The sequence below is a fragment of the Phasianus colchicus genome, chromosome 7, assembly GCF_987193195.1.
Source record: "Phasianus colchicus chromosome 7, bPhaCol1.hap1.1, whole genome shotgun sequence".
NCBI classification, from domain to species: Eukaryota; Metazoa; Chordata; class Aves; order Galliformes; family Phasianidae; genus Phasianus; species Phasianus colchicus.
Window position 1 is genome coordinate 19581204 of NC_143442.1, and position 26655 is coordinate 19607858.

The 26655-nt window shown below is 40.7% G+C and overlaps 1 protein-coding gene and 1 long non-coding RNA gene across 14 annotated transcripts in view; one reads left to right on the forward strand and one right to left on the reverse strand.

Annotated features, from left to right (window-relative positions):
* The window catches only part of ITGA6 (integrin subunit alpha 6), a 114598-nt gene that overhangs the window by 78670 nt on the left and 9273 nt on the right, over window positions 1-26655 (forward strand). For 4 of the 8 annotated variants that reach the window (XM_090144028.1, XM_090144029.1, XM_031599470.2 and 1 more), the window contains 14 exons: window positions 5828-5991; window positions 13216-13343; window positions 13589-13668; window positions 15138-15393; window positions 16811-16942; window positions 19270-19480; window positions 19898-20091; window positions 20228-20316; window positions 21108-21235; window positions 22734-22829; window positions 23230-23291; window positions 24618-24775; window positions 25537-25692; window positions 26215-26330. In XM_090144028.1, the coding sequence (XP_090000154.1) occupies window positions 13600-13668; window positions 15138-15393; window positions 16811-16942; window positions 19270-19480; window positions 19898-20091; window positions 20228-20316; window positions 21108-21235; window positions 22734-22829; window positions 23230-23291; window positions 24618-24775; window positions 25537-25692; window positions 26215-26330 (1667 nt within the window). In that variant the 5' untranslated portion in view covers window positions 5828-5991; window positions 13216-13343; window positions 13589-13599. Of the gene's footprint in view, window positions 1-5827; window positions 5992-13215; window positions 13344-13588; window positions 13669-15137; window positions 15394-16810; window positions 16943-18165; window positions 18283-19269; window positions 19481-19897; window positions 20092-20227; window positions 20317-21107; window positions 21236-22733; window positions 22830-23229; window positions 23292-24617; window positions 24776-25536; window positions 25693-26214; window positions 26331-26655 lie in introns of all 8 variants that reach the window. The other 4 variants (XM_031599471.2, XM_031599468.2, XM_031599469.2 and 1 more) reach the window with 2 other exon arrangements.
* The window catches only part of LOC116232855 (uncharacterized), a 37826-nt gene continuing 17172 nt past the window's right edge, over window positions 6002-26655 (reverse strand). For 2 of the 6 annotated variants that reach the window (XR_016468277.1, XR_016468279.1), the window contains 2 exons: window positions 24209-24250; window positions 6002-7490 (listed from right to left, as the gene is read on the reverse strand). This is a non-coding gene — a long non-coding RNA (uncharacterized LOC116232855). Of the gene's footprint in view, window positions 7491-13642; window positions 14783-24208; window positions 24251-26655 lie in introns of those variants that run through there. The other 4 variants (XR_016468278.1, XR_016468276.1, XR_016468280.1 and 1 more) reach the window with 3 other exon arrangements.

The window sequence follows — 26655 nt, forward strand, 5'->3', positions numbered from 1 at the left end:
TGACATTGCTGTACTGCTGCTGTAGTGCATCCTCAGTGGCATTTAGCCAGTATTTCTATCTTGTCAGAGGGCCTGTGCTCTCTGCTCTAGCAAAAGAAGAGGGCTGGATTGTGATCATCTGCATTGGAAAGTATAAATTTCTGCTTGCAGATCTGTTACCAAGTAATTCAAAGTTCGGGTGGGCTAAATTCATGGCAGTGTATGTTTGCATTTTCAGAATTTAAAGACCTTATCGATGCTCATCTTTTACAGCTTCTATCAATGCAAAAAAAAATTGGCTTGCTATTAAGTGTCCTTGTTTTCTTACATGTCCTTGCTGTCTTGTTGCCCTGAGGATTCTTTTTTGGATGCGTTCCTGTTTTTGTCTATGAAAGCTGTTCTTGGATAACCTACTTAGCATGCTAGATTACTTTATTTGTGATAGTAAAACAGTTTCATGTCATGTTCAAGATGGATGTCCTATGGGAAAAGTCAGGATCAAGTGAAGTTGGGAAGGAGCGAGAACTCTTGAAGTTCCCCTGTAATAGTAAGGGCAAGATTTTAAAAGAGATACATCGTACTTATACAATGCATAAAAGAAGCAAGGAGATAATTTTGCTGCTTACGTTACATAAGGGGGAAGAAAGTGGAATTGAGTTATAGAATCCCAGAATGGTCTAGGTTGGAAGAGACCGTAAAGACTATCCAGCTCCAAGCCCCTCCTGGGGGTTGCCCCTCACTAGAGCAGGCTGCTGTAGGTGGAATAAAACAGCAGAAAGTTTGTCCTTCTCCTGTGCTAAGTTTGAGTTGGTCTGCCTTACCTCTGGCAGAAATACAGCTGATAGGTTTTGTGGTCAGGTTTACAAATATTAGAGACTCTGTTGCATAGTTGTCACTATCTGACTCCCGTTCCTGCAGGTGAAAAAGAAGAGGTCATTATCTTCAATTCATTTGTTGTATTCCACACAGGACCAGAGAAGAACTTTGTGCTCAGTTCTGCCAAACGCTGCTGAGGGAAGGAGGATGAAGTTAGCATTGACCTGGGGCACACCAGAAAGCTGCACTGGTTTAACTACTGTGTCAGCGTAGAGAAAGAGCAGTGCTTTAGGTGCATGGACTTGCTTTTTTTTTTTATTTTTTTCTTTGCCTTAAGCCAGATGTATTTTAGTTTGGTTTAAATTCACTATAAGCTTGTTTTTATAAATAACAGAAATAAGACTTCTGACAATCTTCTCAGCTCAGGAGCTCCTGGCCAGGCCCTGCCTGCCCAGCACAGCTGCCTAGAGAGCACGTTGGCCTGGCCAGGGGCAGTTCTTTGCTGCAGTGGCAAAACACGTTTCCTGAACAGCAAAAGTGAGCTTGTTGCGAGTTGTGTCTGCAGCACCTGGTTTCTGGTCATAGCATGTTTGTGTTTGTTTGTTGGCTTCCTGTTGTCACCAGGTTGTGCTGCAGCTGGAGGTGGAGCTGTGCCAGCACTGGGTGCGTGAGGGACATGCGTTCAGGTAGCTGTGCTGGCGTGTCTGCTCCCAGGCGCAGGCCACGCAGTAACGGCGAGCTTCAGGGAGGGCAGCTTTGTGCAGTTCTGCAAAGGCTGTGCCAGGAGGACACGCTGCAGCACAGTCCTTTTCTGCTGGCTGTGTGCGCTGCAGGCTCAGCCTCGCCACAGCAGTGCTGGGCGTTTCAGGTGCTGATAGCACAGAGCTGAGCCTCCTCCATGGGGACTGCAGGCCTCATCCTCAGTCCTCCCAGCCCTGGAAGTTGTTTGTCAAGAGGTCACATACCTCTTAGGGAAGAGAAACCTACTTTTTTTTTTTTCTTCTTTTTTTTCTTTTTTTTCTTTTTTCTTTTTTTTGAGTACCTGAAGGTGCTCAAGAATCTTATGATGTTGTTAAGAACTTATGATGTTATCATAAGAAACTTATGATGTTATTAAGCATTAGTAAAACAGTAATTCATTGCTGCACTAGCAGAAGCCTTCCATGAGGGAGGACTGTAGCACAGAGCTTTGATCTGTACTGATGATAAGTGGTTCAGTTCAGACGGCGGCTTTGAGGAACTGCCTACTTTGTCAGCTTCAGTGAAAGCCCCTTCTGTTGTTATGCTCTAACTGCTAGGTGCACATCCCTGGTGTGGTTCCTAGCTTCAGGTTTGTGCCTGTGCTGAGCCTGATCAGTGTATCAGTTTGTAATATAAGAGGTATCATCTCTTTGGCTTGGGCATTAAAATGCGTGGGATAGAGGTTATGCAGGCTTAGAAGTGCTTTGGCTTATGCTTTCTTGTTTTTGTATGTCTCCATAAATGTGAGTGGTATTTGAGGAGGCACAAATCTCTCTCTCCTTAGACTGTGCATTTGGAAAGATAAGAGTATTTTGTGTCAAATGCAGCCCTGCCAAGCCCTTGCAAGAACATTAAAATACAAGTAATGGCTAAATTACCCGAAATTGCTTTACGTTCCTCTGGTCCAAGTCTGTTGTATTTATTCTTTCTCAAAGGATTGAATATATACCAGATAGTTCTTATTAAATAATACCATGTTATAAATCAACCCTGATACATTATATTCTGGCCCAGAGAGCTCTGTTGCTGCTGAAGTATCTGACACATCTCAGGAACAAGAGGAACAGGATCAGAAAGCTAAACTTGCATCCTCTGAAACCAACAGGTTCAGGGTGGTGTAATGGGAACAAAGCAGCACAGGATGGGGGCAGACCTTGGTCTCAGGAAGGAGGAGAGGGTTTTTCACTTCACTAAACAGAATGGAAACTAATGAGCTGCACAACATGGGAGTTAGGGGAAAAGGAATTGCATTCCTCTTGACGAGCTGTTTTGTTCTTGGGCAGAGAGGCTGAGGGAGTGCTGCTGAAGTTAGTCCTGGAGCTGGGCAGGGGAGTGCTGGGTGGCTCCCAGCTGGGATACCCCACTGCTGTGCCGGCTGTGCTTCTCAAACCAGCTGGTAGAGGCACACAGATGGGCAAAGTAGACATACCTGTGTGTGCATGTCTGACTGACAGTCATCAGTGAAACCATCCACGAAATATTCTGTCACAAATGGAACTATAATATGTCATACTGTTAAAAATACTGGGAGATGTTCAGGATGAGAAGTCATTTTTGTACCCCTCTTTGACATTCACTCCTGTTTGGAAACGGTGTCAGATGTGCTGAAATGAGTACGTGTGCCAGAAGCCTGAGGCAGGAGGGAGCTGGGCAGCGTTTTTCTGCAGCCCCTCCTTGTGACCAAGGCTGCAGCCAGGGGTGGGCTGTTTGGCCATCCTGCCTGCCTGCCTGGTGCACGCCTGCCTCCTACTGCGGGCACCCTGGGGCCTTCAGCTGGCAGACAGCTGCTTGAGGCCAGCTGCTGGCCTGCTCCTACTGGCTGAGCAGCACAGGAAGGTTCATGGTGTTCTTCAGACCTGAAACGTAACCCCACCTGCCACAGAAGGGTGGGAGACAGAGGAGACTGTTATGGCCAAGATGCAGGGAGAAAGAATGTGCCATTCAAGCTTGAAGAATGCAACATGCATGACACAAGGCTTGCATTTATGTGCTGCTGTGTTTCCAAGCGCCAGGGTTGGGACAGGCTTCCCAGGTCTTTTCTCAACAGGGAGAGGAGCCCTGTATAGTTAAACTATCTGTGAGCTGGAATCTTACAATTTAGCATTTTTATTTGGGAGTGTGGTTTCCTTTGGTTTCTGCTTTCATTTTCCAAATTTCCCAAGCCTGGAGAGATGGGATGTACCAGTAGTGCCAGGCAGAGAGACAGCCCCACCAGAATCACTGTCAGAAGGTGTCCGACAAGCTCTGCAGCAGTTTCACTCTTGTACTACATACCTCGATAGTGAGGAGGACTTCTTACACTGGCATATGCTTTAAGGATGAGCCGTAAATCAGCCCTCCCATCAGGGCTATCTTCACCCAGGTGTGAGGCTGTATATACTGCATTGTCTGCTGTTAGAACTAATTCACATCCATAGTCCTAATTCACGCCTTTTTTGTTGCGGTCCACCAGACACGTCTTGCATCTTGGCAGGAGGTAATGAATACTCTGTGTTGTTACCTCTTTGGAAGTATTGGACAACCATGTCAGAGTGTACCTGGGCTGTTTGATGGAGCTGGTCTGCAACAGTACAAGACTTAAGAAGGTCTTTGTAGTGGAACTATCAAATAAAGCATTTAAATTTAACAGTTTTTAATATCTAAGCTTCCTAGGAGACTCTTCACTGTTGACTGCCCTTCAATAAATATGCTGCAGTTATATTTGCTCTTTCATCAAAAATATTGATTTAATTAAAGTGTTATTTATTGTTTCTTCTTTTTTAACTGTAAAAATAGGAGAAAATCTCTGTTATGGTGCTAGCTGAAACAAGTGCTGTTTTCCGTGTGGTACAGGTTACTAATGCTGCTGATGTTAATTTACAAATAACAAAGATAAACTTGTACGGAAGTGAGACAGGTAGCTTGGCTTCTCATAAATGTTTTTTCTTGAAGCAGAGAAGAGTGGTTTCACCAGTCTAATTTGTTGCTGTCTGGATTATCTACACAGTAAAAGAGAACATTTCCCATATTGGTTTATTGGGTTGCCTGGTATTCTGCAGCAGCAAATTATCAACAGTCAGAATGGGATATTCTTATTCTCTTGTGTTAAACTCTACCCCAAACCTCTTCCCACGTACCAGAGCAACTGTCAGTTTCGTAAGGAATGTAAGCTCCTACATTTTCATGGAAGATACCTTATTTGTTTTGAAGAGTTACTGTTCAAAATCAGTGTTTGACTCTTTCAGAACTTGCCCGGGATGGTTGGCTCAGTCCAGCCATAATTGTAAGAATGACATGTCCTGGGGACATGCTCTGCAGAAAGGACGCAATTGAGATGAGGCTCTCAGGCAAATGGCTATTTAAAACAAGCAAAAATCCATATTATTGAATAAGTGATTTGTACCATGAAATGTTCACTAGAAAATCAGCACCTCATCCTGGTATAAAACAGGGTAGGTTACAGTAAAAGGAATGTTTGAAGGAACTGATATACAGAATGGTCTGGAAGCACTGAATAATTCATTTATTAATATTGTTGATTGAAATATGTAAAAGCAACTTGCTGCTTTGAAAGTAATGTCAGGTGAATATAACCTAGAGAAGCAAACTTGAATGTAGGGAAGAAAGTTTCTCTTTCATTTCTGAGTGAATCATTCAGCATTTTAAAAAGAAGTGGACTGAGCCACAGTTAATAAAGCTCCCTTTTTGATATTGGCATCAAATGTATCCTTGGTGAGATGGACTTCCCTTGGCTCTAAGGTAGAGAGCATGACGTGTTTTAGGACTATTTTGTGAATTCAGGAACTGTTGCTTGGAAAAAAGAGAACTGTAGCTACCTTGTTTTAGTTTAAAGAGCAGTCCAGGTGTATTCCTCTGTGAAGTGAGATGAGATTTTTATGGCTTTGAAATGACAATAGAGGGTATGAAGTACTGGTTCTGAATTGTGATTTATTTTTTTTTTAATTTCTATTTTTTTGGAACACCAGTTTTGGCTTTGCTAGAGCATTGGCTGTTTTTCTCGTTTCCTGATTCAGAACTGCATCTAAAAATATGTCATTTCCTAATATTGATTTCCTTTAAGCAGCAGTAATAGCGTGTGTGAGGATGTTATGTCTGCATTGGGAAGGGAAAAGTTGCCCAGGGTTACGCATAGCAGCAAGGCACTCACGGGACGCTCCCTGTCTGAACGTGCTCTGCAGCATAAAAACAGGCTAAGGCCTCTCCAGGGTCACATGTGTGGATTTCGCTGTCAGCTGTTGAGTTCATAGGTTGCTGTTCAGCTGTGTTCTTCACGTTTGTTTTTCCCTTTCAGAGATCTTTGGGGATCCTGGAGATGCAAGGAACAGCAAATAGGAACCATCAGCATTTTGTTCAGTGAAACCAGCAACTTACGCTGATGGTGTCCATAGGAATGGCAGAATTTCTGACAGCAGTTCCTTTTTAGTGAAGATGGCCAAGGAGATTTTTCAAATGGAGGTAAATGCATTTAACTTCCGCCTAATTTGGCTGGCATTGATACCCTCCTCATAAGTAGCCCTATAAAAAATACGTCTCTAACATATAAAGTAGAACAAGATTGTAAACGTTCTGGCAACAACTCATGTTTGTAACACCAGAGTTTGTTTGCTCAGCAGTACATGCATGGGTCAAAGGTCTGAGGGAAAGGAATATTTGTCCTGGAAGCTCTTGGAGGTGGCAGCCAGCTGTTGCTGGTAGCAAGCATGTGCTCCTATGTGTGATTGATTTATTTGGGTCTTTCTGTTCTCATAGCTCTTCCCACATGATGTGTGTAAGGGAATCACAAGGACTGGTCAGCCTGCTACCGGTGCTGCTAAAACCACGTGGCGGTTCCATCTGATGTTCTCGGCTGTATCCAGCAGTGTGTCTGAGAACAGAACACGGCTTGGACATGATTGCTTAGTGTGAAGCAAGTCTTAAGTGAGGAACACATAGTATTGTAGCATTCCAGCCAAGAAAACAATGTTTTCTTTATTTCATACACAGCCTACTGCCATAGCAGATACTAACAATGTATGTAAGACCTGTAAATATTTAATTCAGCTTGTTTTTCTGCTAGAAAAATGTTTAGGAACTATATAGGATGTCTCCTGAACGTAGCTGAAGAGTTGGTTTTTTCTTAGCCTCACATCCTGGAAGAATGTGTTTTTGATGCCAGGTCAGATCCAGTCCCAGTCCCAGCTGAAGTGCTTGTTGCACTGCTTGCTGTCTGCAGGAAAACAGAGTGCTAAAGGTTCCTGATAGAAATAATTCCAGATTTTGCACTGGTGAGAATATAGGGAGTGGTGGGAGATGGAAAAAAAAATGTGTGAGAGAAGGCTGTAAAATGGGGCGTGTGCCTGCTGAGATGTGTGCCAGGCTGCAGAGAATGCAGGGGGGTTTCTTGGCACAGCTCAGGTGTGAGCTACACTGCAAACAGAAAATCTTGTTCTCAGCATTTGCAAACTTGCTGGAATTCTCAGAGTTTGTATGTTCCTACTCATAGTAAAATGTAATGTCTTCTGCAGATCTGTATAAGGAGAAGTTTGTTGTGTATTTGATCATTGTTTCAATATCTGTGAGTACCATTAGAAAAGGCTCTGTAAGAGCCACTCTGACTGTTGGAGCATTTCCTTGGTTCTACACATCACCTTGTTGGAGTGACATTCTTCACAGTGCCGTGAAAGTCTGTGCTTCTGGTTAATGTTGGGAGTATGTGTCAGTACATGTACGTAGGGCCGCATCTGCTTTTGTGATCAAGTTCTTGGCTTGAAGAAAAGCTCTGCAAAGCCATTGACGCTGTTCCACGTGTTTAACACAGGGCTATGATGGTTCTAAGACTGAAGGAGTGATTTCTAAGCTGTGTGTTAGTGTGCAAGTGACTGACCATGCTCTGGCAGTGGGGATGGCTCCATGCAGCCTCCTGTCCTGGGCTCATGTGTGTCCCATGCAAGGGTCTTGTCCTGCCTTGTTTCTCCCTGTAGATAAGAGGGAACAGGAGAAGATGGTAGCTCAGGAGGAGGGGAAGCAGAGAGTGTCTCGGAGCAGTTGGGCTGCTGCTGCAGGAGATGGCTCTGGTTAGTACAGGGGTGGCTGCTCCTCCTGTAGGGGTGACAGAGTGTCTATCCTTTGTGCAGAGCTTCTTTCTTAGTCTCATATGAAAATGATTTACTTCACCCAGTGAAAGAAATAGAGGAATGGCATCTCAACCTTATTAAGACTCCTGCAGGTTTTTTTATAATGGCTTTGGCATGCTCATGAACAGTGTGTGCCTGTTCTGGTCATTAGTCCAGCAAGCACTGCCTTCACGCAAAGGCTGCAGTGCTGCTCTGCCAAGGTGCTCCTTGGAAGAACAACTCTGAGCAGCTGCTTCTGTACTTGATTAATTCAGTGTTTGTTGTCTAAAACATGGACCTAGATTCCCTTCATTTTTAAGAGTCCAAATGGAGCTGGCATGCATTGCCCTGCAAGTTAGATGACATTTAAATCTGTATTCTGAAATTGTTACAGAAGACGGCAATTCCTTACCTGTTGGTCACTGGAGCCTGTAAAGTGAGCATGTCCAGCATGGGGAAGGCAAAAGTGTTTGGAACAGCAGCAGCCAGCTAGGATGGGAAATTAACTCTTTTTATGCTTGCATTTGGCTGGGACTGCTTGCAGCCACATCCCAGCTGGTCCTGCTGATGCCACAGCTCAACACCTCACAGCTGCCCACAGGTGAAGTGGCTGACAGTGGCAGGGTTGGCGTGGATTTCCAGTGAAGTTGACAGGGTGGCTGAGAGCAGGGTGCCAGGGCCTTGGCTCCTGAGCTTGTTTCTTTGAGCACACATTTGTCACTTTTTGAGTTAAACCTTTGTTACTGTAAGAGGATTTTATGCAGTAACAAAGACTGCCACTGTGAGAGAAAATCTGATTGAAAATCCCTTTAATGCTGTGTCTTTAATAATTTTACCACAGTTTAACACATTCTAGTAAATGTTTTATGTATCACTTCATGCTCAGGTCTATTCCTGAGCCAGTGCTCTTTCTTTTAAATCTGGGGAAGATGTACAGTTTGTAAGGGAGAAATTAAAACTACTGAATACACAGTTTTCACTTGCTGTTTGACTGTTTAAAAAAACAAACAAAAAAGCAGTATATCTCCTAATTACAGCAAGAGAATGCTGGACAAAATGGAAAGCTGTGTTTTGAAATAGGACTTTGGAAAAATGCTTTCTGCCAGTGAAAATGAGGCCTGTAAAACCCGTTTTAAGTACATACAGGCTGAGCTCTTGGCTGTGAGGGGAAAGCATTGGAAAGTGTTTGCTTTTCCATGCAACTTTCAGAAAGTCAATAATTAGTGGCCTTTGCAGAACAACAGGTAGCTTTGTAGTTCATTTTGCTTTGTAGCTTGCTCTGGCCCTTTTGCTGCTTTTGGCTTCTTTTCCCAGCCCCTATCGTAATCTGCTTCCTGAAAAAGGCTGAGCTAATAAAATGAAAATCACACTCCTTTAAATGCCAGGCCTCCGGGCAACAGAGATTAATGGTGTACTTGGCCATGGCTCTGTGATGGTAGTAGGAAAATGTAGCAGTGCAGTAGCAGATTAGGAGAATCATCTGTCACTTAAAATAGCTGTTCATAACAGCCTGGAAACAGTGGGTATCTGCAAAAAGCACTGTGAACAATTTCCCCACTGACATCGTTGCTGGCTGCGTTTTTCTGGGAGCGGCTGCTTTTTCAGAAGCCCATTCTCTTGGTTGAGTTCCAGTTCCCATTACTGCCTGAGTAGGAAGGGCTCTGTGCTAGGATGTCTGTGCTGCTCTTGTCCTTGTGCTTGCTCTGACTGGGATGGAGTTCATCCACAGCAGCCTATACTGTGCTGTGCTCTGCACTTTAACTGGAACAGCCTTGGTACCTCCGCAGTCTTTGTCTATGGATAAGCAGTGCTGGCACAGCATGAAGACTCTCCAAACCCCAAACCCAGCATGCATGGTAGGAGAGGGGAGGGGACATGGCCAAAGGGACTTTATATGTCATAGCAATACAAGCTGGGAAAAGGGAAGGAGAAGTTCCTGTTAAGAATGCGTCCATTCTCCCAGACAGCTGCCAAGTTTATTGAGGATTTGCTTCCCGAGGTGTGGCTGAACATCACTTGATCATGGGAACTTCTCTCTTTTTGCTTCCATATGGCCTTTGCTTGTTTTTCCTTTCTTTTCCCTTTTATTATCTCAATTTGTGATTTTTCTTTTTCTTCCCACATTATTTTCATACTCGCACATCAAAGGGGAGCGAGGGAGAGGCCTGGTGGAGTTCAGTTGGTTGTTGGTGTGAAACCACTACACCTGTCCCTGCTTCTATTGATAGAAGCCTTGCACAGCAGAGGTGGTACTGCTTGGGATTAAATACAGTCTATCCCATTAACCAACATCACTTATGTTGAGATGCCTTATGGATTAATGTTCCTATCCTAAAGTTTGGATACTTGACACACTTGTCCTCTAATGAGGAAGTTCTCCATGACTACAGTTTGTTGAGGGAGGGCAGAGGCGGTGCCTGTGGTGATGACACCCTTCTCCCCTAGAGTGGCAACTTGCCTGCTGTTTCTGTCTTGAGAGTGGAGCAAAGCTGAAGAGGTGGTGTGGGGTCTCTGAACTAGGTAGTGCAGGTGGACAAAGCTGCACACGTGGCTGAGGGTCCGCCCTTGTGGAAGGCTCTGGGCAGAAGTCCGCGTGGAGATCAGCTGTCTCTACTGGGAGCTGCTGGACACATGGTGTGCTTATGGGTACTGTGACTGGGGACTTGGTAGTATAAGTTTAATCAATCAGTGGTTGTTAGTTTCATTTCTTCATCAGTGGAATGGAATGCTCTGAGGCAGAGTGCCGGACAAAGAGATTTGGGGAGTCTCTGTCTAGCCAAGAGCAGGAGAAGTTGTACAGTATTTAGCTTCATCGCTTCCCAGCTTTGCCCTCCTTGTGCTGATGGAGTCCTTCTGAAAACACACTGAAGTGCAAAGTGTGCAGTGGCACCATTGTTATTGAGAAAGGCAACATTAAATTGGACATTTGTGCTCAATGAAGGTTGCAAAATTGGAAATTACGTACACCACTGACTGTTCTATTCTGCCTATTTGTGGAAATGGCTAATAGTTGGTTACCCAGGAAACGCTTCCCGTGATTTCTACTCAAGTCTGTTGAAGCACAGTGCTGGCACTAGTAATGTGTTGCTGTTACTTTTAAGGAAAAGATGGCAAAGGCTGGTGCCTTGTTTGGGGTAGAAGATACTGTGGGAAAGACAGGAATTCAAGGAATGAAGACATAGTGTCTGAGCTCAGTGCAGACCACAGTATTTTTGTAGTTGTTTAAATCACAGTGTAGCTTACTCAATGGATGCCTCTTCCATTGAACAAGAGTTTCCTGCCAAAAATGTTAAAGGTGTGTTCTCCCTCCTTTAGACTTATCTTTCAAGTTAGTGTCTGTTCCTGAGATACTGCAATGAATTGCTGACAACTGTTCTGCTTTGAAGTATGTTGTGAAAACTATGTTGTCCTCAGAAAGTTTCAAGCTGTGAGTGAGGAAAGGAATTCACCACAGAGTGAGAGGAATACTTGTAGGAGCTTGGAGATTTTCTGTTTCTGATGCACTTGTCTCATCTGAGCTGCAGCTGTCCTGTTGGAAGCAGCCAGGGAGTTCTGTGGACAGTACAGAAGGGGGGGTCAGGTGGCTGTGAGCAGAACCTCTCCTGGTTCCCGCTGTCATCATCATTCCCCAGGAGGGACGTTACAGCTGCTGCTGCACTTCTCACAAGTCACAGATGAGAGCAGAGAGGACCTCAGAACTGTACCCTGCTGCTTAATATTCTCTGGAACTTGCTGAAATGAAAAACTATTTCTGGTGTTTTGCTTTGGATTCAACAAGTCTGTTGGACTAATTTGAGTTAGGAAACAGTCCTTTTTGCTGTTATCTGACTTGTGGAATGCTTGCTGAGCACTGAGGCCCCAGGGAGAGAGTTACCACTGCCTTCTCCCTGCTTGGAGTTCCTTGGCTCTTTGAAGCACACTGCACATATTGTTACCCGAAGGTCTGATCTGTCATTGGGGAAGTCAGTAAGATGCTTTGATGCCTTTTCTGAGGCTGAAGTGGCACTTAGCACAACTGAAGAGATGAAGTTTTTGTTGGCTCCGCTGTTCTGCCAGGGGCATGGCAGCAAGGTGCAGTGGCTGGTAGGACTCTCTCCAAGAGGTAATTAAGATAAAGCAATAATTAATCTAATACTAACCAATAGAGCATCAGGACTGATGTATTTGCTCTGAGTCTAGAATTTTAGCTTAAAATTGATAGGCGTGTGTTTTAATAATGGACCAAGTTTTGAAGAAGTAGAAACAAAAATTTTTGAGAGTTAGGAAATCACAGCCTCCACTTTTTATAATTTCTGGTTGCCAGTGTTAACAACAACAAGAAGCCTTATGTTGTCTCTTTCCATGGGGATAACAGAACTGAGGGGAAAATGCAGCTAGTCCTACATTAGGAGCTGCTCAGAAGCGACTGCTTTGCAAAAGTTTAGAGATGAAAGTTACGTACTACTGCCACAATTAGAGAACGAAGCTGTTAGTGGCCTTTCTGAAAGCATGGTTGTTTGGATTAAAGACACTTGTGATAACAGCTGTGTTTCTGGAAAAAAAATCTTTGAAAAAGATGCCAGACGTATGTAGGGGGAAATGAAATGTTCTGTAAACTAAAACCCACCCAAGCTGCCTGTCCTGTTTTTATGTGTGTATCAGTCAAAAGCAAACATTTTACCTGAAGTTTGACCGTTAGGGGGTCACCTTTGTGAGCACAAATTATGGAATATTCTTGTGCGTAGAAGTGGTGAAGAGATGACTGTTTCACAATACACGTGTAACTTTCTGTTCTGAATACATGTTTTCTTATGAGACTTCAATTTTGTCTCATTACTTTAGTGACTTTGAGTGAGTGTTTCTTTAATAACAAAAACGTGTATGACCTTAAATGATCAGACTGGTGTATGTTAGATAGAAATAAAAATGAGTCATGTTTTTAATAAAAAAACAAAGAAACAAAAACACCGAAAAAACCCATTCTGAGGTACAGTGGTTTGCTTTGCTCCACAGCTGTTATAAAGCATGTGGAAAAATTTGTCTCAACAGAAAAACTCCATAACTGAAGCCTTAAACTCTCCTCTCTTTGATAATGTAATATCAGATCTCTTCTTTCAGATTTATTTATTTATATTGAGTGGTGTCTGGAAGCACAGGAAGGTTGCACCCACTGTATTGTACCCATCTACCCACAGTTTTCTCAATCTTGGTTTTCTTCAGCGGAATTTGTCGTTTCTTATTTCTTCTGCAAACCGTGGTGCTTTTACTGTATGCTGGTTTCAGTTAGGAAGTTGAGGTGGCTGTGCTTTGCATGTGTGCGACTCAAAAATATCTGAAGAAAAAAACTGTTTTGACTGAGAACTCTCATTTAGCAAATAAACATGTCTGTGGTTATTTTGTGATAATACTTATGGGGGGTGGTGGCACAGGATCGGTGCAAATACAGAAAGAGTTTGAAAGCATTTGTATTGACTGATAAAAGTCCCTCTTAAATGTTTGCACATCAAACCTCTAACAACATGGTGAAAGCATTTCCTGACTCTGCTGCCTTCCTCTTTTCTAATACTGCCTCTGCAGATCCCTTGAAGTTATTTCTATTTCCCTACAGATTGCTGGTTGGAGCTCCTCGGGAAAAGGCCTTTCCATCCCAACAAGCCAACAGAACAGGCGGGCTGTACAGCTGTGACATCACATCTTCAGACACGCGCTGCACACGTGTTGTGTTTGATGAAGACAGTGAGTTCTTCAGTGCTTTTGTTTAAGATTATGCAGGTGTCTGATTTTTCTGATCTGATGCAGTCCTTTCCATTTACTGTATCGCACAGTTGCTTCTCTAGGTTTGTACATAACTTACTTGGATTGGAATGTGATAGAATGTGCAGATACTGCCATCTGTAGACTATCTCATGTACTGTAAAGCTCTTACAGAGACAAAAAAAAGTTAACTGCTTTATTTGAATCTCCATTGTGATGCTTTACAGCTGACCCAAAGATGGAGAGCAAAGAAGACCAGTGGATGGGTGTAACTGTCCAAAGTCAGGGGCCAGGAGGAAACGTGGTGGTAAGTTTACAGGTCTAGCTTCCTGTAGACCCAAAACATCTTTGTAAATGTTCTGAATGATCTGTGTTTCTGTGCAGCTTCCTGAAAAGTAATTTCCATTGCTGTATTATTGTAATTTCTTAGAATTAAGGACTTAAACATCTGCTTAGCAAAATAAAATTCTTGAGACTGTAGACATTTTAAATTATTTTTCTAACTCTGAGTTGGTCCTTCTTTGTAATCTTGGCAACAGGATGAATCTTGGTTGTGGAACAGACTTTTTATTTTCAGGTTGTCCACTCCTCCTTTCATGATACATTGTTTCTTTAAAAAAACATCTTGCTACAGAAACATGGAAAACCAGTTTGGTAAAGTTTAAAAAAGGAGCCCTCTTTCATCAGCCTGTTGCCTAGGATGATCAGTCTAACCTTAACTTTACCGAGGGCCATCAGCTGAATTGCTCCTATGTATTTCCGTAGCTCTGGATGTTGCAGCTGTGACTTAGGAGTGAGAGCGAGCTGCAGTGAGAGCTTGTACTAATAATGATGATGCAAGCTATTCTTTCATACACTACTGAGAGAAAAAGCTTTTGAGATTTAGCAGATAATGTTATTTTTGTAGCTTCATAGTTCTTTCTCAAATTCACCTCCCATGGTGCTGCAGGATACCAGCTATATCATCAAATGGGGGTGCAGTGAGGCTCCTCCGTCTAATTATATTCTTGCAGCTTAACCTCACTTCTTCAAAGACAAGACTAAGGCTCAGGATACAACTCTGGGTTATTTATGGCTATAGGGACAGTACTAACTGCTCCAGTCTGACTCGGAACCCAAGGGAGGAAAAGAAGACGGAACCGGTCCTGTAGAGTTAATTCCTCACCAGCTGGTGTCATCTTGCCTGTGACGCGGTTCATGTGCTTCTTAGATGGCCGAAGGCAGCCTGAAGATCACAGTGCAGTTGAGCAGTGCATAGTACTTCTTACTACACGGCTCGGAGCAGGGCAATGCCCTAAATGAGTATTGGCTATGTATCTGCTTAATGTTTCAGCCTTAGTAGGAGCCACAGGGAGGGAATTTTTTGGTCAGATGAGAAACTTGTCTTGCTTGTGCTTGTCTTGCACTTCTTCCCTCTGAATCTGCAAAAAACACTGCTGTCAAAGGGGATTGATTGGTCCACCCTTTTTTAAGTGGTTTGGTGGTTAATACTTATCCTGGTAGCTCATAATCATTTGTATTTGTTTGGAATTCTCTTCTAGGTAGAAAGTCTAATAGGGATTTAACTATGCTGCCTTCCCTGATCAGGAAGGTGATTGCTCTCACTTGGGTCTTTAGATGCTTATAGGAAACTCTATGCTGCAATGCAGAGAGAGCCCAAATGTGTCTACAAGGAGAGCTTTGCTAGCACAAAGTACGGCTTATTGAGACCAGCCTTCTTTGATAACTTACATACAAACATACAAAAAGAATTACTTACTGTCTTCTATCTTGCAGACATGTGCACATCGCTATGAGAAAAGGCAATATGTAAACACAGTGCAGGAAACCCGGGATATCATTGGAAGGTGCTACGTGCTGAGCCAGGATCTCACTATTAAGGATGATATGGATAATGGAGTATGGAGTTTTTGTGATGGTCGCTTAAGAGGCCATGAGAAGTTTGGTTCCTGTCAGCAAGGTGTTGCTGCTACTTTTACTAGAGACTATCATTACATTGTGTTTGGTGCCCCAGGCACTTACAATTGGAAAGGTATGACCTAGCTTTCTTCCTGCTAAATCTAGACAGACCCCCTTCCCATTTTCTCTTAGATTTTTTGCAGATGTTGCATTCCAAGGTTCTTACTTGCCTTTTTGATGGGTGGGAAGGGCCAATAAACCTTACAGGGTTCTTACGATTTTACCTGATTTTCACGCCTCTATAAAAAATATTAAAGGAGATTTAAATATTTATAAAGGATTACTTATGAATGGATAATGGAACTTCTCATGTATGTACAGCAACATTTTCCCTTATTAGTCTTATGGTAGGATTGAGTTCTTACTTCGACATTTTCACTGTAACAAGTTACTAAATTAATTAGAAGTTATTTGCCCAATCTTTTCCTCTGAGTTTGAGCATGTTGGATAGCTGCTCTGAGGTATTTTTTAAATCCTTCAGTATTCTCTTTATTCTTTGTGAATTCTGTAGAAGGGAGTGCTTCCCAAATTCTGTACTGGAGGATTGCAGGAAGGTAACTGAGCAGAGCAAAGCTACCTGTGTTCATATCTATATCTATAGATATTTACTCAAGTAAAATTTCACCAATACTTTGACTAAGAGATGGACTTTATATCATGTATAGGAAATATTCCAAAACTTGGGGGGAAAAACTTAACTTCATATATCTGTAGTGAGAAGCATCTAAGAGGCTAGCCCTGTCTTTTTTCTTAGTCTTTTTCCCCCTTGCATTTAGTTAGACCAACAGCTGTAAGTGCTTCCCTCCTTTAGAACAGTGATCCTTAAATCAATAAAATTTCTCCCCTTGTACACCTGTGCCTGCTACATGAACCATGCTGAGTTTTTGAGTTAAGCTCTGGCACAAGGAGTACTTGTGTGAAGGTTTAATCTTCCACATATCTGTTCCTGTCAACACAGTCTGACCAACTACTCAGTTTAGAGCTTTACCTTAATTGCAGAGAAGTGCTCTTCACTACCAGCCATAAGTACTCTTTTATGCCATGGAAAAACATGTATGTACTTGGCAAAATACATATTTTCTAAATATATTCCCAGTGTTTGCCACAATTGAACAGTATTTTTTGTTATTTTGCTGTGTTTGTGTGTAATTACCTCCCTTTTAAGAGAGACTTAATCAAATTAAGCACAGTGGGATGAGGGTGGTCCATGACCAAGTCAGTCTCACATTTTTGTTGATAATTCTGTCAGTATCTCACGTTTTCCAGGTCACTGCATGACATCTCCATGGAATAGCAAGAAGCTCTGTCACACAGGTTGAGCTCAGAAATTCATGGCCTGTTGAAAGGCTGGTGTGCTAGTCTGTATTTGTCCCATTTAAACAGCAGTCATTGTCTCATTCATGGTAATTAGTACTAGCTGGGAACCATTTATCTATTATTTTTCTCCCTTACCATTCATTTGCTTTTATTTTATCATTTCACTTCTTCAGGGGTGGTTCGTGCAGAGCAAAAGAATCAGACATTTTATGATCTGGGTATCTTTGATGATGGGCCTTATGAAGTTGGTGATGAGAGCCGCCAAGATAAGAATCTAGTTCCTGTTCCAGCTAACAGTTATTTAGGTAGGACAAAGTACATATGGTAAATCTCTTTAGGCTTTTTAAACATTTGTGATCTGGTCTGATGCAATAATATGGAATGGGAGGAGAAAGCTGTTCATGTGATGACCCCGTGAAATGTGAATTGTTTGGGATGATGCACGTCTTCCTCCACTTTTACGTGTAAGATGGTACTCTGCTGAGGTACCTGGAAGTGCTGCTAAAGGAGTAAGATATTTAAGAGTGATAATGAAGACCTACACATTGTCAGGGAGTGATTATAATTACTGTCTAATGGTAAGTACTGTGTTTAGATCTGTAATCCTTAGTCACAAGGTCACTGCTATGTGGTATCAAAAAGTTCACTAACGTTTGAGTTCCTGAATGTAATGTTCTGACCTGAGTGCTTTTTCTAAAAAAAAAAAAATAAAATTGAAGACTTTAAAACCACAGTGGCCTTTTTTCAGGCTTTTAAAAATACTGTAACATGAGTAATATTTGTTTTAAGTGTGTGTGTGTGTGTGTGTGTGTGTGTGTGTGTGTGTGCAGAGAAAAGTATTGAGCTTTGTGCAAACACAAAAGCAAAAATATGTCCTTAGGGTAATGAATATTCCTGTACACTCGTGAGATAAATTGGTAAAGAGAGTAGGTTACTCTCCATTTTTTAGAATGCCTCTAGTGCAATGTGTAAAGAACATTTCTGGTCTAGTACAGGTTTTTGTGCTATGCTAATCTAGTGCTTTTGACTTTGACAGCAGATACAATTTTGGTAACTCATAGCTGGAATTTCTGTGTTAATAATGAGAAGTTGAACAAATAGGAAAGATGTTAATATGAAAGCAAGCTGAGTAAAGAGCCAACTTAGAGCTGCATGTCTATTAGAAGAAATAATCTTGAGCTAAATGTGAGTAGTGGTTACTGGGTGTAAAAAATTCTAAGAGCTTATTTCAGAAAGGCAAGCTGATAGCCTTTTCATGTGGAAGAGTAGCACTGTAGTGGTGTCTTTTTCTGTAAACAGTTTACTGTGTGTGTGTCTTACTAAACTGAACTTCTGCAATTTCATAGTAAATGCAGTGTTGCATTTATCTAACTATATATGCTGCCTTTGATTTGTCATAATCAAAACTACTTGAAGGCTGGCATTCCCTAGCATAGCTGTTCCCTATATTTAGACAGTAAATATATATGGTTATAGCTGCTGTGCTCAACCATTTTGTCTTTTCAATCTTTCACTCATATGTTTACAGGTCTTCTATTTTTGACAGCAGTATCTGATACTCATCCAGATCAGTTTGTGTACAAAACGTTGCCTCCCAGCATACAGGTGGACAAATCAGTGGATGTAATGATGAATAGCTACTTAGGTTTGTGACCACCTGAGGTGGCAGCATCTGGTCACACAATCTTCAGACCTTTAACATGATATTCTCCTTTCCATTCTCATTACAAATACATTGCAAGTAAAAGCATGTGACAGCAGGGATTCAGATGAAGAGTAACTTGTAAAATAAGCTGGCTTCAGAGAAGCACTGATTTGTGATGCATTTCTCCAAGCCCTCTCATCTCTCCCACAAAGTGGACTCCTCTTCCTGATTTTTTTGAAACTGTCTCATTGTGAATTGCTGTAATTGAGAATTTCAATAGTAGTGGTGAAGTGTTTGAAAAGGGAGATTACTATCTGCTGGCTGCTATTTTCTTCCTTGCAGTGTGCATCATCTTACTTTGAGCTTTATTGGCTATGTCGGTATATGCATTATTTTGTTTTTGTTCCATTTTTAATGTACTTTTAAATCTATTAACTTTTATAAAGATACTTGAGACTAAATTCATTCAGATGTGTCCTTTAGAGCTGCATAAAATTAAAATTGCCAATTTCGCCACTACTGGATAAAGTGATTCTCAAATACTGTATTACATCATTTAATGTAGAATGTTAAGCATGGACAGTACATCTTGCATGTTTGTAACAGAGTTTATTGACTTGTACGTAGAAGTTTTATAATGATTTTGTTGAAGGTGAAGTACTCAAGCTATATTCAAGTGGTAATGTTTAGTGCTTTCTAAGCCAATATGCTTAAAAAAAATTATCTTGTGTTTACTGTCTGCAAAATGGAGACCTGAGTGAGCAATGAAATAGTACATTTTGTGGGGGAGATAACTTAAACGGAACATATTGAAAGAGGGTAAATTTATGCATTCACCAGTTCAAAGAGAAATGCAGAATTGCCAGAGTATATCATACTCTGCTTTAGAAAACTTCTATTCAATATGCCACTTTAATATAGTAGGGTTATTTACTTTTCCCGTTAACAATACGAGCACTAAGTTGTTTGTTTCTTTTTCTGTTAAAGGTTTCTCTTTGGACTCTGGTAAAGGAATTGTCTCCCAAGATGAGATGACTTTTGTGTCTGGTGCACCAAGAGCCAACCATAGTGGAGCAGTTGTTTTACTGAAGAAAGAGAAAAATCAGAGAGCGCTTACACTGGAGCACATGTTTGAAGGAGAAGGGCTGGCCTCTTCTTTTGGTTATGATGTGGCTGTTGTGGATCTCAACAGTGATGGGTATGGCCTTGGTTAACTCATGCTGCCTATATAAGATAGTAGACTGACTCATTTCTGCTTTGGTTTTTTATGTTTGAAGTGTAAAGAACAATCTTACATGTTTTGCTGGAGGAAATGGTGAGCGTGTCAGAATTACAGAAATGAGTTGTACTTAAATTCATAAGATTAGTGTAAACAAAGAAGAAATAATACCAAAGGAAGACCCAAGAAGTTTCTTGTATGTGGTGCAGGGAATGTAACTGGCTTGCAGTCTTAGTGGATCCTCTGCTAGCTGTTTTTTCATGACTAGTTGAAAGTACTTTTTAATCATCTCTGTACAGCAGCAGGTTGACTGATGACCCTGAGACTGTAGTCTCTATGACTTACTTTTCAGAGTTCTTTAGTACAAGCACATTTTTTTTTTCCCCCTTCTTTAAGATGGCAAGACATTGTTGTTGGAGCCCCACAGTACTTTGATAGAAGTGGAGACATTGGTGGTGCTGTGTACATCTACATTAACCAACGAGGCAAATGGGAAGGAATAAAACCTGTTCGCTTAAATGGGACCACTGACTCGATGTTTGGTCTTGCAGTTGAAAATGTTGGGGACATTAATCAGGACGGATATCCAGGTGAGTGAAAAATGACTAACAGGAGAACATGCATGATTTTTGTGCTAATGCCACACTTTGAACAGTTGTCCTTATCACAACTGAAAGCTGCAGAAAGAATAAGAATTATTTACGTATTGCAACTTATTTTCAACAGATATCGCAGTAGGGGCTCCATATGATGGTTTTGGCAAAGTATATATTTATCATGGATCCAAGAATGGAATAAATACAAAACCAGCACAGGTAACGTTAACTTCTACTGTATATAATTACTCTTGCACAAAATTAAGGGAATGATGGGGCTCTCTGTCTTTTGCCTTTCCATTACTGTAATTGGGTGGTGGATATGCACAATGATTTACAGGAACCTTCAAAGACTGCAATGCTGATCAAAGGAATTAGGTGTTCTTTATTTTTTAATGTCCATTTTTCTCCCTGGGACAGTTCATTGGTACCAATAATGCAAAGAGAAGTAAAAGAATTTGTAGGTGCATAAGTTTTTCTTTTCCTCTTTCTTTTTGAGAAATTCTGGGATTTCTGAAATAGTTCCTTGCCCTTGGTTCAGATAAAATGCTCGCATTAATGAAGAGTTTTCACTTTGGAAATAACTATACATATATATTTTTTCTTCTTCTGGAGATATTGTTTTCTTCATTTTTATCTTCCATGGCTTCTTCCTTTCTTTTTTTCATATCAATTGTTTGTGCCCCTTTTTTTTTTTTTTTTTTTCCTTGAGGACCACTATGTTCAGTTAGCAAGGTGAGAAGGGAACTTAATTATACTTTCTAGAATACTGTTAGAATATTTTCTAGAGTATGTTTTTAAGTTTCAAGTGCCTAAACTGCCTAATTATTACAAGTAAAGAACGGATGGGCAAAACTTCTATACAAAGGAGATCATCCTAGGATTTCAGTGTTGTTTATCTGAAGATAGAGGTTTTCTTTTTTTGTTCCATAAGGCAATGATGTTCACTTAAGTATTTCACTTTTATAGCTTTTCAGTGTCTGAATTCCCTCAATCTGTTTGCTCTTTAGATTCTTGATGGTGAAAAAACAGGCACCAATTTCTTTGGTTACTCTATTGCTGGAAACATGGACCTGGATAAAAATTCCTACCCTGATATTGCTGTTGGTTCCCTTTCAGATTCTGTATCTGTGTTCAGGTATTATATTACAGGACTATAATTATACCAAGATTTTTAGTTTTCTAAAAACAAACTGCTTAGAAATAACAAAGTAGATGTTCGGCCTGGAGTGTATTTTTCCTGTCAGAAGTTAGAAATTCTGAGAAAAAATATCCATGAATTGATTTGTTACTTTATTCCCTGTTCCTTATTGAGAAGCTACCTTCTGATTAGTGCAAGCTAAGAGGGTGAATGTGTGAAGTTGCTGTGGGATGCTGATGTGCATTGCTGCTGTTATATAACAGTAATCCTACTTTATTTAAGATAGAACAAAATAAAGGAAAACCTTACCTCCATAGCTGAGACTTAAAAGTGCTGAGGCTGTGGCAGGGTCTATGAAACGGCACTGAAGAAGCACTGCAGCAGGATCCTGTTTGATTTCTCTAGCACAGGCCTTAATTAAGGATGTACCAGGATGACCTTATGGTCTTTTACAGACTGGTTTTTCTTTTAATGTTACTGTTAAGCTGAATTCACTAGTAATGAGCAGGAAGAGGACTCTCTCTTCCTCAGAGCAGTGAATCCTGTATGAAGTTTGAGGCTTTGGTGGTGATTATTAGGTCTCAAAAAGGGAGGGGTGGAACTGCCAAACTGGTTATCCTAATTTTGGTGGTGAAAAGAAGTCTGCCCTTCAGGGAGAATTGCCTTTCCTACAATCTTTTGATGATCCTGTCTCTAAGGTGTATGGAATCTGTGTGTGTAATTGGAATACCTTTAAATACACTGGAACAGTGTTTAACAAAAGCAGCACATATTGTTTGTGGAAGGGAATAAACTAGGTGGAATGGACAATCAGTAGATTATTAAATGCTCTCCTTAGTCAAAAGAAGCTTTAATTATAAGGGCATTACAAAAAAAAAAATTGTGGAAGTGAGAACTGAACTTTTATGCTTATGAACAGCAAAGTTAAATCTGATGAAAAGAGTGAGGTGGCTTGTTTGGACTGTAGTTTAAACGGCTGCCTTTTCTTATCCCCCATCCAAAAAGGGAAAGAAAGGAAAAGCTGCAAGGCTAAATCATGATTGTAGTCTGCATGCAGAGGAGTCAGGATATAAAAGCATTGTTTCCCGTAGCCATCCGGGCTCCATATTAAAGCTGTTTTGGACATTAATCTGAATGAACTTTAGTACCTACAGTTGCTCACAAGGGCTGAATTACCACTGGTATGGGAACCATCGCTTTGAATTTCCTGTGTGTATAAAATAACAACCATAACATTGCGTTAATGTACCCTGCTCCCTCATTAGGCATTTCCTACTCACTGCTGTAGTCACTTATTCTGACTTGCTTAGCTTAGCTTAAAGTTGTTTTGTTTCTTACTATTATGAAAGTCAAACCCCATGTTTCTTGGGGTGTCTTTGCTTAAATGCAGGCTTAGAGACATCTGGATTCATACAAACTGTTGCATTAATTTTAAATGAAAATCTTCCTTATTTTACCCTTTTCATTCCTTGTTTTTTTTTCCTGCCAAATAAAGATCTCGACCTGTCATAAGCATTACAAAAAGCATTACAGTACAGCCTGACAAACTTGACCTAAAGAAAAAGAACTCTGAAGATCCCAGTGAAATATGGTAATGTTTGAGTTGTTCTGTCAGAAGTTGTGGTGTACTGACATTTCTGTTAGATTCGTTCAGTCAGTTACTGTTAAAGTGGGGGGGATATGATGGCCAATCAATGTCACTTTGCCACTTAGTGCTGTTAACATTTAGGTATATTAACATTAAGGTATCTTAACTTGAACAGCTTTCTCATGAATAGAGATGTAAAAGCAAATTCCAGAAAAAAAAATTTCTAATTGTTCATTAAACATTTTTTACTTGCTTTGTTAATTCAGTTTAGTAAGCAGCAAATGATTGTTCTAGCATGAAAAGCAGAGTCATAAGACTCATAACATAATTCAGTGGACTATTAAAACTTTCCAGTCCGTTGGACCATGTCTTATTAATTTTAATTTCTCTGCACATTTTACAGGATGGATGTGAAAGCATGTTTTCAGTATACTGCAAACCCTCGTAATTTAAACCCAAGAATAAGTAAGTTTTAAAGAGAAATAATTTTAATCTTTGCCGTGTGTGTGCATGTGTGTGTATATATATATATATGTGTACATAAAACTTAAGATGGTATCATGGAAGAATAGTACTTAAAACATAATGACGTATCTCAAACTATGACAGGTTTGAAATGTGACTTAGTACTAAGGACAGTCAGCTATGCAGTATTTGTATTTGGAGCAGCATGTAGTGTCTGGTGTTAGGAAGTTCTGTTGGTAAAAGACTCAACTGAAACCCTGTAGGTGACATAGCTGCCAGTGAGCAAATGGCTGCCATACAGACAACAGCCAGTTTGCCTCTCCAGTTTTTGCTTTAGAAAGTAGTTCTAAAGCCCATTTTATTACATGGTTAATAAGCATTGCTTCTCATTGGACACTTACCCTACAAGAAGTGTCCTGTATTTGTGTGTATAGCTTTGTGGAAATCAGCAACTGACATAATAAATCTCCGTATTAATAGGAGGCTGGGGGTCTCTATCATAAATGTAGTTAAAAATGTAAAGCAGCAGTTTCTTATATATCCTGGTTTTTTTTCCTCTTGTTACAATGCTGCTGTTATTACACTTCTGAAAACTCTGTAGGATTTTGAGAGGAAATAAGGAGAATTTTAAGCCCTAACCTCCTCTTCCTCTTGTGGTGCTTGGGTTTTTGAGTTACTTGTAAAATCCATAGAGGTACTTGAATAGGGTGTTGGTCCTGTCAGCAGCCCAAGTGCTTTCAGCATTGGGAAGCCATTCACATGCATGCTCCTAAGGACTGGCAAATTAGTTTGGTGAGCACAGAGATGGTTAAAAGATGGACAAAATTCACATGTGTCAAACATGGTATGCCCCGCCTCAACAGACATAGCTAGAAAGCTTGAGAATACCACTTTCAGTATTCAAATGAACAACGTACCTTGACCTGAAAATCCTGCTGACTAATCAGCTTACTTGCTACCTGAGACAAGACAGAAAGCAAGGAATCATGTCAGAGCATTTATGGTTTCTTATTTCAGCCCTCTACTGGCTCTACAGCATCAATTACAACTGCTCCAGCCAGCTCTAAATACTAGTAAAGTAACAGGAATTTACTGACCAAAAGGAGGATTTTGTTTGGAAGTTTCCATTGGATACATGTCCCCTCAGCTACAGAGGGTAAAGCAACAGATGGAGAAGGTTTTGTAAAAAACTGAGAATTTGTGAAAAACTTAGCACTGGGTGAAACTATTCTAGAATGTTGCTGTAAAATCATACTTGAATTGTTCTTCTTTGTAACCATGGCAAGGTTTCTTCCTTATAGCAAACTACTTTATTTCTTCATATAGAGATCAACTATACTTTTGAAGCAGAAAATGAGAGGAGACAATTAGGCCTGCCATCTAGGGTACGGTTTAAGGACTATCTATCTGATCAGTTCACTGCAAGTACCACCCTAGTGGGGCAGAACTCCAAACAGTGTGTGACAGCCAAGCTTGTTCTGCAGGTAAGGCAGAGTATTTAATTTTTATTTCATTTATAACAAAACGTGCTCTTTCAGCCTTGTGGTATCTTTGTGGCTGCAACTTAAAAATCACATGCAATATAAGGCTTAGAAATGAGAAAAACAGTAGAACTTTACTATTCTCTGCACACACGGTGCTTCCTCCCGCTGCCTTTCTTTCAAAGAGTGAATAAAAGTTGCAGGCAGTGCAGTGCAGTGTGCTGTGGAGGTCAAGAGGGCCAAACCAATTTAGAACAATAGAGAGTAAAAAATGCCAAAAATTGAGAGCTATTGGAAGACACAGAATTAGTATAGAATTTAATGGTGTGACTGACTAGGAAAAGGATTTCAAGCCATGGGTTTTAGATGGCTTGAATGGGCACAACAGGAAAACTTGGTCTGCACTCTCTTCTCACTTTGCTACTATACTGACCCGTAAAGGCAGCACTGTTCTTGTGTGTTATTTTACTGTTATAGTGTTTCATTTGCCTGAGTTACCATTTGTTATCCCTAGCAATTCCTAACTCTAAGAGAAATAATCAGATCAGGAAGCCAGAAAAAAAGATACAGTAAGGCTGGGATTTGTTGTGTTCAGGCATAGGAAGTTACGTGTTTCTAAAGAGTGAATAGTTGTAATACTGCAAAATGTAGCAAAGGAGATGTTGCTTTACTACTTGTTCTAAAATGTGTGTCAAGAGGTAGTCTGGAGGTTGTTTTTCTTCTCTACGCTGTGTGCTAACTATGCCATCTGAAATTTTTACCAGGAAAAAATTAAAGATAAGCTGCGCCCAATTCCTATAGCAGTCAGTGTTAATATTGCTGGCCTGGAGTCTGGCTCATCATCCACCAGAAAAGAGAGAGCGCTTCCGGACCTTATACCAATACTAAATTCAAATGAATCTGAAACAAAGATCACAAAAGTAAGCCTTAAATATCATATTTTCCTAGAATTTTCCTAGAAATCTGTACCGTGAAAGTCACCAAATGCTAAAGACTATAGAAAACTAAATTGTGACCAAAGGAAATAAGTGGTATGGCTCTGAACTGGCTTATGTTTTGTGCTTTATTATGAATGTGTTACAAAATGTTCTGAATTTAGTCCTGCATTTCTTTTTTAACATAAGAGAAAATCATATGGCTGTTAGGCTTTTTCTATTCCCCTCTCCTTCCCAGCATGTCTAGGAGGAAGTATGCTTTTAAATAAGAATGGGACTCTTTCATCTTCTGCAGTGCAGACTTATCCCACATAACAACAATAAAAAAACCATGCAGCCTAATTCCTTCATGGATAGGATGCTGTAACAGCATTAGAGCTCTGCATCAGTGACATATCTGGGAAAGTTATTGAGGTCCCTGTAGCTGCTTTATGTGCTGCACGTCAGAAATCAGATTTTAAGCTAATACCATGTGGCATGCAGTAAAAGTGCTTTGGTTTTATTTAGGTGGAGTTCTTGAAAGAAGGATGTGGAGAAGACAATGAATGTCACAGCAATCTGAAACTTCAGTACCGGTTTTGCACTAGAGAAGGAAATGAAGACAGATTTACCTATTTACCAATGTAAGACTTGATTTAGCAGTGACTACTAAAATTCAAAGTATTGACAAGTGCTGAAAATAAAACAACTTTTTAGACTATTCTGGGAGATGGAACAGCTCTGTTGTGTTGGCCTGGCAAATAGAGTCCTGTGTAGTTGTATCTGTGAGTGACAATCATGAGGGAGTGGGGCTGAACTTTAAAAGAAGAGTGATGGTACAGAGTCAAATGGTGGATGTAAAGTGGCTGCAACCTTGGAGATTTGGTCTGAAATTTATAAGACTTCTTACCGCTGGAGAAATGATGATCAGCTTTGCAGTAGATCTGTGTGTTACTATTAACTGTATAG